Source organism: Hermetia illucens, chromosome 5 (assembly GCF_905115235.1).
Source record: "Hermetia illucens chromosome 5, iHerIll2.2.curated.20191125, whole genome shotgun sequence".
NCBI classification, from domain to species: Eukaryota; Metazoa; Arthropoda; class Insecta; order Diptera; family Stratiomyidae; genus Hermetia; species Hermetia illucens.
The window spans coordinates 64,162,221-64,175,665 of NC_051853.1; the positions used below are offsets into that span (position 1 = coordinate 64,162,221).

General features: G+C 41.8%; 1 protein-coding gene across 1 annotated transcript in view; it reads right to left on the minus strand.

Annotated features, from left to right (window-relative positions):
• The window catches only part of LOC119658118 (glutathione hydrolase 1 proenzyme-like), a 37,485-nt gene that overhangs the window by 2,824 nt on the left and 21,216 nt on the right, over positions 1-13,445 (minus strand). Inside the window, exons 8-12 of the mRNA XM_038065385.1 lie at positions 10,058-10,171; positions 9,833-9,990; positions 5,004-5,045; positions 4,717-4,928; positions 4,222-4,618 (exon numbers count right to left, since the gene is read on the minus strand). Coding sequence (XP_037921313.1) covers positions 4,222-4,618; positions 4,717-4,928; positions 5,004-5,045; positions 9,833-9,990; positions 10,058-10,171 — 923 coding nt within the window. The remainder of the gene's footprint in view (positions 1-4,221; positions 4,619-4,716; positions 4,929-5,003; positions 5,046-9,832; positions 9,991-10,057; positions 10,172-13,445) is intronic.

Genomic DNA, 13,445 nt, shown 5'->3' on the forward strand with positions numbered 1-13,445 from the left:
CTGCCTCCTATAGGGTAGTGTAATCCTGTAGTGTCGGTTTTGAATGACGTGCTCTAACACACTTCAAGGCCCTGATCAAATTGGATTGTTGCGCCAACGATTATTAATATTGCATCATCCTCAAAAGAAACTTAAAGATACATATACCTTTTAGAGTTGCTAATTTGAGACCTCGTGGCTGTCCAAGTCTTATTGCAAGTCGGGGGAAAAATCGAAGAGGTGAGTACGTTCTGGAATTTATCCTCAGTAACAAGTTAGAAATACATAACGTGGGGAACACTCCAACATTCGTGACCAGCAACATACAAGATGTACTAGACGTAACTCCAGGGAACACTCTGATGAGCGGCTTGGTCAAGAATTGGAGGGTGTCGGATGAGCCTTCTATGCCGGATCACAGAATAATCAGATTCGACGTTGAAGGTAATTCGGAAGTAGATAGAAGAATAAGGAATCCTAGGAGAAGGACTGGAGCTCCTACACAAAACACCTGAGTGACAACATGGCTCATCTGCAGGTGAGCGGTGACATCAGGGGCGAAATAGGGTTAGAAATAGTGGTGGAAGGCCTTAACAAAGATGCCATTAACGCACACGAGGCTAGCTGTTCGGTTAAGACAGTCAAGTTATCAAGAGACGTACCCTGGAACAGGAACAGGAACCTAGCCAGAACTCCTCAATCGGGCGAAGCAAAGTGGAGTTCGGCAGAGGAACAAAAGACCAAAAGCACCGAATAGCAAGAGGGCGATCTTCAGAATGTCTGAGAAATATCAGTGAGGCTGGAGCTTGAGTGGAGGATGATATTCTTTCTAGACGGTATTTCAAATTACTTACACCAAGGAATAACATGATAACGAGGTTCTATTTCGATAGAAGTTTGAAACACATTGGAATGGCAGTGCAAATTGGGAGACTGTGGCAATGACTTACGGTACACTGACGGATTTCGCTCAGAAAACGGGGCGGATGCCCGGGTCATTGATCCAAGAAAACATATTTAGAATCAATGGACAAGCACATTACCACCAGGTGGAAATATATGCCACAGATATATGTGCTTCCTTCAACCTTAAAAGGAATTATAGGGAGGAGAACATTGCTATTCTGATCAACAGTTAAGTAGTAATCAACGCACTTAGGTCCAACCTACTTTAAACTGTTATGGGAATCTCTTAAAAGACTGAATATGCTTGGCTCACTCAATGAGGTTTGGATATTCTGGGTTCTATGACACATTGGGTTAGATGGCAATGAGGCAGCGCATGAGCTGGGGAGGAAAAGAACAGGGATGTCGTTACGTGGACCAGAGCTCTTCTGCGCTCATGGGGGGGATTTTAACCTAAGCAGTGTAAGGAGTGTCTCCGGATTATAGTAGGAATACTCACTGGTCATTGTAGTCGAAATTATCACCCCGGGAAGTTAAAGACAGATTCTGTGAGGAGAGGGATGAAACCTCCAAACATGTTCTGAGAAAGTGCCCAGGATTCGTGCAAAATAGGCAGGTTGAAATATTTGGAAGTAGGGAACATATTAAAATGCCTGTCGGTTATAGGCTTAATCTGCTTGGTATACTTAATAGATATACTATAACCTTTATATATATTAAAAGGGTACAATAGTTCTTCTAGGACACAGTGCAACTTTCATTGACCGTATTATTATTACTGCCATGTTTTCATATTCTAATCTTTTTTCAAACCTTTCTTAAGCCTGAACAGTTGTCCTCAATTGTGCAATCCTGATAAAGTACAACATTTACAAATCCGAATGAGATTGCTAACTTACTAATAAGGAATCTGAATCATGCTTCAGTCAAGTTCAATAATGGGACGACCCCCCACATCCCTTTACATGAAAATTTGCAAAAATTTTGCCCGTACACAACGGTAAATGTAGCGAATTGTTCGATTACAGGCCAACCTTTCTTTCCAGATTCCGATTTAAACACACAACACACCTGTTTGCAAGATACAATAAACCCCAGAATAAACATCAAGAGAAAGCGAAAGGGTAAGAATCCTACAAACTTCATTTTGATAATCGGACTCAAGAACAGATTTTCCTTGAATTCCCTTACTGCACCACACTTAGTTAATTAGTTAGTTAAGACTTCCCCAGGATAAACTCTGCTATGTCAATGTGTGGGGTTGTACTTTGTAACATCAGGTAGTCTCCAGAGTTCCATCTTTAGACCTTCGATTTAGACCAACATCTCCAGTGACCAAGCTGAACTCCATTTAATCCAATTTGCCGATAACACCCTTATATTCGCCTCTATTCCCAATCCCCTTAGGGCATCCAGAGCAGAGCACTAATTGGTACGCTCGGGTGGGCGGGGTGGGTGTATCAAATGCAGGAAATTTTTGCGCTTAGTATCCTTCCTTCAAAAGCTAATTCTGCCGTATTCAGTGGGGGGAGGGGGGAGGGGAGAAAATTTGTGATAGTTAAGTCAGTGATCTAGTGCGACTTCTTCGTATCCATTACCGCCAGGCGCTGTATTTCTTTTAGTAGTCGGCCAATATTGAGAGCCATTAAGGCCAGCAGGACTAACTGTATAGTGGTAGCCTTTACCGTTTGAGATTTTCGTTAATACTTGAATCATTTCATGGCCCAAATTCGAAGATATTGAAATTTTGTAATAAAATTCCAATATGTAGACACCACTTCCGCGAAATTAAATGAACTTGACATTATAAACGAAGGCTAAGGTTAAATTGCTTAAGTGAACTAACTTTCGTCTCTTTGTGAGGAAGTTACGCTTACCCAAACCTGGAAATTCGTGAATTACATTAGTTAAGATATAAACTGCTCAGCCGGAACCTTCCTCTAGGTGAATCTTAAAGGGCATACTTCTGCAAAAATCGAATTTGCAGATCGGGATAGTACCTTGATGTCAGATCAAAAGAGTACTTCATCATCATCATCCACAGTTTGGTCAATCTGTCCAATTGAAAGTGGGTAAAGTGGCTAAGAAGTATTTATAAAATATCCATGTAACACTCAGGCGTCTCAGGGAGTGAACGATGCCTTAATAATATTAACAATTACTCTACTGAATTTCTACTCCTCTGAATTAGTTACTCCCTTTTGAGGTGGGGGATTAAGAATTTGCTGAAAGCCTTTCCTAATGAAAGGTTATCTATGGGTCGGATAAGGAAGGACTTATCGATTATGATTGCCGGCTATCGTACTAGAACACGAGAGTTGGTTTTTAGAATGTGTGGACGTTCCTGGTAAAAAACGGTATGGACAGTCCTCATAATGCTCGCTTCCGCATTCTCATTTCATGGGAGTTTGTTTCGAATAGGACATTGGCAGTGAGCCCTAACGAAGACTTCCATGAAGAGAAGAAGGATGCTTTCTATGAGCTTTCTAATAGTAGTTCTGGGGACGCTTCCTAAAGGTGATATCGGACGGATAATCTGAATGCCACTTTTCCTCTCGTTATCGGCGATGTTCCTCATGTTGCCTTCGATAAAAGACGTAGAGTGTTCCAACGACTCTGATATCTTTCCTCAAAACCCCCGAGAACGCTAGCGACATCTATTTGCTCCCTCGTCGAGCCATGGAGTTTGACTAAACGTTTGGAGAAGGAGCCAAGCAAAGCCGGACTGAAGTGAAATACCAACAAATAAAAATTATCGATCTGATTAGCCTTCGTACTCTTCCTATGTATTTACATGTGTGTGGAGCATCGAAGGCATTCTATATCTGGGAAGCCTCCTTTGTTGTTTTGATAAAATATCAAAATTCAACTATCTTAACATTAACCACAAGATGCGATTATTTGGTGTTAATGTTCCTTTTGTGCTAATATGTGCGCGTAATGATCGTCACTATAGCTCCCAGCCTTCGTCGATACTTGTCTTCTTCGGTTGACCGGCGTCCTCCAGCCTGATATAAATTCGAATAAAGAACTTCACCGCAACAAGAAGATGTCTCCGGAGGAAGAAGAAGCTTCTCGGAAAATCGGCAAGTTTGGGAGATGAAACACATTTAAGGAAATCGTTAACGATCGTAAATGCCTACCATATATGTATATATGTAGATGCAGATTATTCGCAGTTACAATTTCACCAGCTTTTAATCTCTAATATTATTGGATAAATATATCCCGTAGCATGTCCTATGAAATCTAAATTTTGCCCCATATTGCAATAGTACTGAGTATTAATAGTATTAACCCCAACTAATAATTGCTTCCAGGGATATTCATACCAACCTATATTGCCTAAAGTCTTCCTCGGTAACTATTCCTCCATGCGATTGTATATCGTCGACCAACATTTTCCCAATACTTCCACCATGGTAGATTGCATCCTCTCCTTCTTCAGCTAAAACCCTGAGAGTTTTACCTAATTTGAGGTTCTTGATCAAATCTCCAGTTTGGTAAGGTTTATTCGTGGCTGGGTCAACGAAAAGCTCTTTCAATGATGGTGAATTCATGATGGCACGTTTACTTTGCTGTATTCTTGCAGCCAGGTATTCACTAACCGGGATTCCTTCCTCACAAAACTGAATGGCTGGCTTGAATAATTCTTCCCACTTTAGTACGCCATATTTTTGGTGAAGTGCATAATAACCTTTGATTTCACCGGGAACAGCAACGGATAAGCCACCTTTGCAAAACAAATATAAGACATTGAGAAGTTGATAACTACTTATTTGCCGACTTCAAAGGGTCATAATTGAATTTTGTTCGTAATTAATACACTACCTGATATAGCGGGATTAGCGAACATAGAGAGGTTAGCTGCCATAGGGGCTATTTCTCTTGCGTTAAGCATTTCGACTGTTCCCGTACATCTTTTGTAAATTGCGGCTAGGAAGCCTCCACCCAACCCCATACTCTGTGGGTTTGCAACACCCTCGCAAAGCAAAGTGGCAATAGCTGCGTCAACGAAAGTCCCATTTTTCTGTAGCATTAACCTTGAAACAGGGAGGTCTTCCAAATATTAAACTGCCCTGCAACAGGTGGTTCTAATCTTCAGTTTGAGTACTTACTTTCCTGCTTGGGCACAACCTAACGCATTTGAAACGATTGCACTTTTGTAACGGATTTTGAAGAATTTGTGTTAGGTTAAAATTAAATAAATATTTATCGATTTTGAGTTTATTCGAGACAAGTAAGACTAAACATCTATATAACTTTATTGAATCCTTGAATTTTGAATATTTAACTGAAGTTTGGGTTGTTTATCTTTACATGTTCAACAATAATTGCGGCATTTTGGCAGCTACCGAATGGGTGTTTGTAATAGCTGACTACGTTTTCATAATTTAGTTCCCGAAACAGGTTGAACACTTCCAAAGCACGAATTTAAGATTGTAGATAATTCCGAAGTAAGAGAAGAGATTGTTGAGGACCTCAAGTCAAATACTTTGAGACATTCGAATTCATTGCCATTTGATTATTTTCTGCCAACCATTCAAAACTCTTGAGCACTTATTGTCAGAAATAGCAAATTTGAAGTTTCAGTACACAGAAGAGGAGATCTACGACACTATGGTGGAACTCGCCTTTGCAAAACAGAAAAGAATTGCAAGAATAGTAATAAACCTAACTCTAAAGATTCCTCTACTTCTCTCGCTTATCTCGGCGGATCTGGTCATAGTACCTGAAAGAAAATCGGTGGAGGAATCTCGCCTGAAATTGTCACAGCGAGGTGGACGCTCAAGATCAGCTAAATGATAATCATGAAAATGCTTTTCTGAATAAACAAATTGACTCGAGTTGGAGGTAGATGAAACGCGAAGAAGGGAACCGCAAATTTCAGGCATTATATGAAGTCACAACTCTTCGCCGTCAGCTACAACTTAGCGCCATTGTTCGGTGTTTACTGAAACGCACTACCCCTGGGGTTCAACCTGGGATTTCCCGAGATACCCGCGCTGCTTCTCTGTTCTGCGCCAAGTGGCCTTGGGGCGACCCAGTTGTCGGTAATCTTGGGAGCTCTTAGCGTGTAACCTATCCACCTTTGCACTGATCAAGTTCTTTATTTGAAACAGTGTCAGGTCAGCGTACTCCGATGATATGATGCAGACAGGTGTTGACGAAAGCTTGGAGCTTTCCAGTAATAGCGGGACACAGGAAGAACACTAGCGCAGAACAGTCTCCACTTGGTCTTTTTGTTGAAATAATTGCAAATTTTATACACCGTCTAGGCCAGCGACTGTACTCCATTTAAGTGTATTGGTGGTCGAGGCGATTCCTCTTCTGGAACAGTCCGTATCTGTATGTTATAACGACTTCAACGCTGCTCGTCATCGTGGATGAGTAGCCGATCGTCCCTTATAGGACCAAGGTTCGCGACCACATGCAAGTCATTTGGTGATGCGGTATACACTTCTGAACTCATTTCGATATACGGCATCTTCCGCTTTCCTGGCCAGCACAATAAGAAATTCCCTTTTTTTACGGTCCGGGGTTTCGCACGGTACCGGAACTCCAGCAAACTTGCAACCGATTGCAGAGGTCAACAGAGCCTTCAATCCCTTCGGTTCATTGATCTGCTTCTATGATTCGGCAGTCATTCAGATCTTCTAATGTCCCTTAGGGATGTGACCGACGATCTGCGCAGTAGCCGAGAAAAGAGCATTTTTGATGGCAGCCCAACGCTCATCGATATTCGGGTTCGAGGTACTCAGTGTATCTGCCGTCCGATCAATAAGATACCTCCTCCATTCCCGAGCGACAGCTGGATCATAAAGGCGCTCGATGTTGAACTTGTCGGGTCGTAGCACTTCAGCCCTGCAATGCGTGGTTAACGCAAGCCCACCTTGTCATTAGGAAGCCTCTCTTTAACTGCATGTAATTACTCATAGAAAGCATTCTTCTCCACTACATCGGAAATTTCCCTTGGTGTATCAGTATCATCATCACCGGCGCAACAACCGGTCTCTCGTCTGGGCGTACCTTAGTAAGGAACTCCAGACATAGCTTGCTGGCGTCCTGGTCTACGCCACCGCTCTATATAAAGCAGGATCTCCCATGTCTTCTTTTTCCACCATAGATGTTATCCTGATCGACTTTTCGGGTTAAATTATCCTTACCCATACGGATTAAGTGACCCGCCCACCGTAACCTATTGAGCCGGATTTTATCCACAGCCGGACGATCATGATATCGCTCATAGATTTTGTCATTATGTAGGTTACGGAATCGTCCATCCTCATTTAGGGGGCTAACAATTCGTCTGAGGATTCTTTTCTCGAACGCGACTAACAGTCCGCATTTTTTTTGCTAAGAACCCAGCTCTCCGAAGAATACATGAGGACTGGCAAGATCATTTTTTTATACAGTAAGAGCTTTGACCCTATGGTGAGACGTTTTGAACCAAACAGTTTTTGTAACCTGAAATAGGCTCTATTGGCTGCGTGGCTGTGATTTTGGATCCTAGATAAGACAAATTATCAACGTTGTTAGAGTTTCGCTGTCATTGGTTATTTTTGGTTCTTTGGTTTTTGGTGCTGACGTTGCCACCATATATGATCATGCTCGATCTGGATATAGGTAGATTGTACATCTCTGGTTGTTCTTGGTGCATATCATTTTACAAATGTGACTTCCAGGTCCAAAAGGCATGCCTTTCGGTAGCCATCAGAAACAATCCAACACCAGATTTGCGTCTGCTTGGTTGGTTTTCTAGAGTAGAAAAGCACAAGAAGGCGAGAAGTACTCTCCAAAGACCCACAATCTTACTTCGGATAGGCCCAGGATGTTCAACTTATATCTTTGGAATTCTCGTTCGAGTTGGAAAAGGTGATCATTATGGGGACCCTCGATACCGTCGTCGAGGAGCATGCGTATATTCCAGAAACCAATCATAATCCGTTTTCGGTACCCAACATTGTAGTCGGAAAGTCAGTCCCTATTCGGGGAGTTTCGAAATTTGTATGTTGCTAGCCCATCAATTTCTATCCCGCTTAGTCGCGTTTTTGACATGCAGGGAAAATTTTGAGTGTATTTTTAAGTCCTAACTCACAGGGGATACGATAAAATATTACGCAGTCTTGACACTTTGCAAGATGTGTTTCCTTCTAGTTTTTTTTCCCAAGTTCTATCCGAATCCTTATGGCCACAGAGATTATAGCGCATAGTTTGTCTCCGACTTAAGAGTCTCTCCCCAACGATATTCTGCGGGCTTATGCTAATTCTCAGAAAGTCTTCCAGGCTCCTGCTCTCTGAACAAATTGGTCGACAGAGAACATGACATGCTCCAGGTTCTCAGGTGTGGAACCTGAATCGGTACAAATAGTTTCTGTGACAACCATGCCCTGACAAAAATTGGTATCGTCATTGAATATACTCCTCAATAAGGGGGATAGGAGTATGGATCCAGCGGCCACGCTGCGGATCATCCCATCGTTGCTGCCATTTTTCCAGCAACTCCCGTTTTGCCCCCCTTGTCTCACTTGGCAGAATGTCCATCGCGACTATTCCTACAATAGCACACGCTGACATTGTTCTGAAGGCACTGCACACCCTAAGGGCAACAAGCGGCAAGTCATTTCCTTTTGCTTTCACACGCTAGTACTTCCTCCCAGACTGGTGCTGCGGTTAATTGGGTAGAGCGGGCGACTCTCATCACAAGTAATCTGTGGCGTAATTTTCATCGTGAAGACTGTATACAGGAGGAGTAAGTTCAGCGGCAAAGAGGCATGGAATGTCATTGTGTATCTTTGGGTTAGGAACAAGGTAGCTAACTGGCCCGTGACCCATGTGATTAATGCATTGGTGCGTTAGTGGGTCGATGGCGCTTAGATGGTTTTTTTGTGCATGTTTCCTCATCCTAAGTGGCAAGCTATAAACAGCTGTGTACTAACTAACACCAGATCTTTAACGCGAAATTTTTCTAGCGCAATTACGGTCAACGGTTGAAAATGCGCAATGATTTTTCTCTACTATGAAACTTCGAACAATGCGCTGGGACTTGAATCCTCTGCATACACTCTTCTTGATTTTCATCTAGAAGAAAGTTTTACTGTTGTGCGACATTCATCTGGAGTTTCGGAAAGATTAACCTGGACAGATAGATCGAAGCTTTCCTAATGGGGATTATCTAAATATGTAATAATAATAATAATCGTTGGTCATCTAAATATGTCCAATTATAAAAACACCCTACTCTGAATTTTAATGAAATTATTCCGAACAAAGTTTACACATTACACATTTACACAAAGGTTATATAGGATTCGATAGATGACGACCTGCTTTCATACAGTGCAAAAATGGATTTTAATAGGTTGGAACGGTAGAAGACAGCACGAGGCATATAGAGATGAAATCTGTGGCCGGGGTGAAAATTATGCGAAAAATCCGAAGTAAAACTCCGAACCTGGGAAGAATCACTGTTGTCACTTGGATAAAAGTTATTTCTAAAGAAGTATTTTTTCCTGAACTTAAAAGGTTGGTGATACCTGGGCCTCAAGGATAAAATCCCTCCAATGAAACAAAGCCAGCATTTATAATAAATATATTTTTGATTTTCCAAGTACTCCACCGATAATACTGAAAATCATGAGGCACCATTTTTACATAATATATCACACGATTCAGTTGCGCATCATAAAATAATACAATTCTTACCATTACGACACCAGAACATTCCCATATTTACAATTCTACAGTAAAACTAGGAGGTCAGTTAATATCAAATAAAATTAACAGGAATTAATTACGTATAAATGCGTCGATATGAAATGGTTTAAACTATATATTTGGTTTACATCTCCGTTAAACATTTACTAGATTCCAGTCGTTCTCAAGACTTAAAATGTTGCTCAAATAGCCTCAGTTAAACTAATAAATTTTAATGTCGTGAAGCAATTACGGATAGAATGCCGTGCTTCCTTTTCTTCGAGGATCATACACGCTCTCCATACGGTTCTCATTATATACACTTATCCCAGTGACAGCCGAGAAACCATTCTCTGGTGGAATTTCTCGAAGAGGGTGTCCTCTCTTTTCCAACCCGCTCAAGATGGCCTGTAATATTTTAAATATTGCATTTGAATTGAAAAATTGAATTTATATGTATATCGGAAATTGTTACCTGGTCAAAGTTCGTTTCATGTTGCACTTGCATGGGACTGAGTTGGTGGTGCAGCCGTGGGGTATGGATGGCATATTCTAATGTATCGTTTTGGATTAGATGCTGGAAAATTGCCTGCAAAGAATAACAAATATTTGAAAACAAAATATAGCGGGAGTAAGACAAAATAAGAAATAAACAATTTTGAGCACAAACTATCTCCCATTTCAGCACTGCGCTCTCTATTTACAACGAAGAGAACTGTCACTATTTCTTTGACCACTTCCTGATCAGCAGCAATGTCAGCACAAATCCGAACCCAAATATGTTCCCATTCCAGAAAACTGTTCCCGGCAGCAATGACCACCACATTGCCACTATCTGCTCGATAGAGTCGTGCGCTCGATGCGTTTAACAGCGTCCGATTTCTGAAACGCGAACATCAATCCCTTAAATCCAGGCTATCCCAATTCCAACTTCCTCAAAGCAACCGAGTTTCAAATCATACCATTGATAGCGCACGTTGTCAGTATACTGAAACAATTCAGGAAGTATGTGATGAATTTGTGCCAACCCGCACTGTCAATTACCGAAACCTGATCTCTCTCACTGACGAAATCCTCCAGGATATGCACTACAAAAAACCATACGGTGGATGTCATTTAGGAATTGATACTTGCTGCAGTATTCCTTCCTGAAGAACGAGATCCACGACTTCGATATTTCTATCTTGTCTAATATAGTACTCAATTCAAATGCGTACAAAGGATTCCGTAAAGTCTATCCGTGACTTGGCAAAGCTGCCAGTTGCAATGACATTTTACCCCAAAATGTTTCCCCCCTGGAAAAGCAAACGTCATTTTGAACTACTTTCTTAAGGTTCACCATTCCACACTTCACATGCATGACCAAAGCTTCGAAGCCGAAGTCAATACATTATTCATTTTCCTTAAATTCACACCATCATATTCCCAAACAACTAACCAATCCGGTCCGTTCCACCATTTACTTCTCCCCACCAGACTTATTGGCTCTAACGCACCAATTTACTTCGTCAAGCCCAAATCGGTCGTAAAGACCACTAAATAAGTCCAAAAGTCGATTGGGCTTGACCAAATCATCATCATCATCCGGTATCAGGTCTAGGGCTGCTTTAATAAGGAACTCCAGACATCCCGGTTTTGCGCCAAGGTCCACCAATTCGATATCCCTAAAAGCTGTCTGGGGTCCTGACCTACGCCATCGCTCCATCTCAGGCAAGGTCTGCCTCGTCTTCTTTTTCTACCATATATATTGCCCTTATACACTTTTCGGGATGGATCATCCTCATCCATACGGATTAAGTGATCCGCCCACCGTAACCTATTGAGTCGGATTTTATCCACAACCTGACGGTCATGGTATCGCTCATAGGTTTCGTCGTTATGTAGGTTACGGAATCATCCATCCTCATGTAGGGGGCCAAAAATTCTTGAGAGGATTCTTCTCTCGAACGAAAGAATTACAAATTATCCGCCACTGCGCCGGGACATTTAAAAACAAGGCGGGAAACCGGAAGCTTGACGCTTCAGGTATAAAAGGTTTTGTGTTTCCCAATGTGAGGAGCACAACGTAGTTCTCTATTGGCTGATAGCATTAACTCGAGCGCCCAGTTCTGTCAATGGCAGTAACCTGCCCAGAACTGAGCGATTGAAATATGTCGGGTCAATGCTATCAGCCAATGGAGAACTGCATAATGAAATTATTTCACGTATTAATGCAATCTGGATGAAGTGGCATTCCACAACTGTTGCTCTTTGTGATCGACGTATCAGCGAACGTCTCAAACCTAAAATTTACCGCAATGTCGTCCGTCTGCTGCTCTCTATAGTTCTGAGCGTTGGCCGACTATAAAAGACAATGAACGGCGTCTTGCGGTAATGGAGACGAAGATGTTGCATTGAACTGGTGGCGTGACACGTTTTGATCACATCAGAAATGAGGATATCCGCAGTCGATATGGGGTTGTACCGATCATGGAAAAACTGCGAGTGAGGCGTGTTCGATGGTGTGGTCACGTAAATCTCACTAGCGAGAATTCACTTGCCAATATTGGTGTGAACATCGAAGTCAACGTTAAGCGACCAAAAGGTCGGCCGAAACAACGGTGGCTTGATACGATGGATGGGGATTTACGCCTCTTTAATTATGACGTCAGCATCTTATTTGCATAGCTTTGGAAGCAGTTATTTCGCGCGAAATTGCTAAGTTTGAACTGCTACAACTTTGGCGTTAATGGCCAGATTTCCATGCACGTATATACGAAGTCCTAGGATGAATTTAAGGGTTTTTTTTCAGTAAATTTCCAAAAGTTAGTTATATACTATTAGTAAGTTTACTTGAGCATATATCGGAATGGGACATATTCTGAGGTCTAGATTTCATCTATCTTGATGATCTTTTTTTGGGATTTTTAGGTAGGGTAGTTTCCGAAAATAAGTTCTGTCTCACTTTAAGTGCGTACATTTTGACTCCTTACTCCCGCACTTTGCAATTCACGCCAAAACTAATGTCAGTTTCGAAGAGTACTAATCGAAACTTTTCATTTGATACCCTACACGACTATATCCGGTCAAATTTTTTTTAAATCCCCCCTTTAAACTCGACCTAAATTTATGTCACTCGCTGTATGCGTGGGATTTCACAGTTCCCATCTTTTGGATTGGTTTGTTTTACACAAAACCTTAAAAAAAGATGGTACTAGGTACATATCCAACCAGATTCTCTACGATTGTTTCCAAACGGCTCCATCAATGCCTTGCTGGCCAGATACGCGGTCAAACGCAGTCACACCCCAATGCTGAGCAGTTGCTGAGTGCCTGTAGCTTGAGATCAACGAGGAATATTTCCTCTATAAGAACCACTTCCCGCATTTCCTTATTCCCTGTAATAGTCATAACCGTTTGTTCGACAAAGAAGGTAGAATAGTCCTCCACACCTGTCGCCACTCCCATTTTCAATAAGTTCGTCCACCCAAGTAAAGTGGCTCGTGCCGTTCCTAAACCCCTTCCTTTAGCATTGCCAATCCCTATCCCCCTATCTTGTCCATCTAAGTCCTCCTCCTTAACTAAACCAGTGATCGAAGGTTTAGTTTAAGTTCTATAGCTCTAACTTTAGGTTAAGGTAGGTTCTAAGATCCCTTATGTAGCTGAAGTAATTTTAAATTGTGATGTCCACAATTTGTTGGTTGAGAATTATAGCTACGCGCCGATGAATTAAGTTCGTGAATTTGAGGATTCAATCTTCCTCTCCTCCTTCGTCCTTCAACGATCGCCTCATGAACATCTGAAGCAGGAGTAGTAACGACTGAGGATGTAATTCATCGTGGATGTTTCTTCTCATCGCGGCGAGTCTGGAATTTTACGGCTTC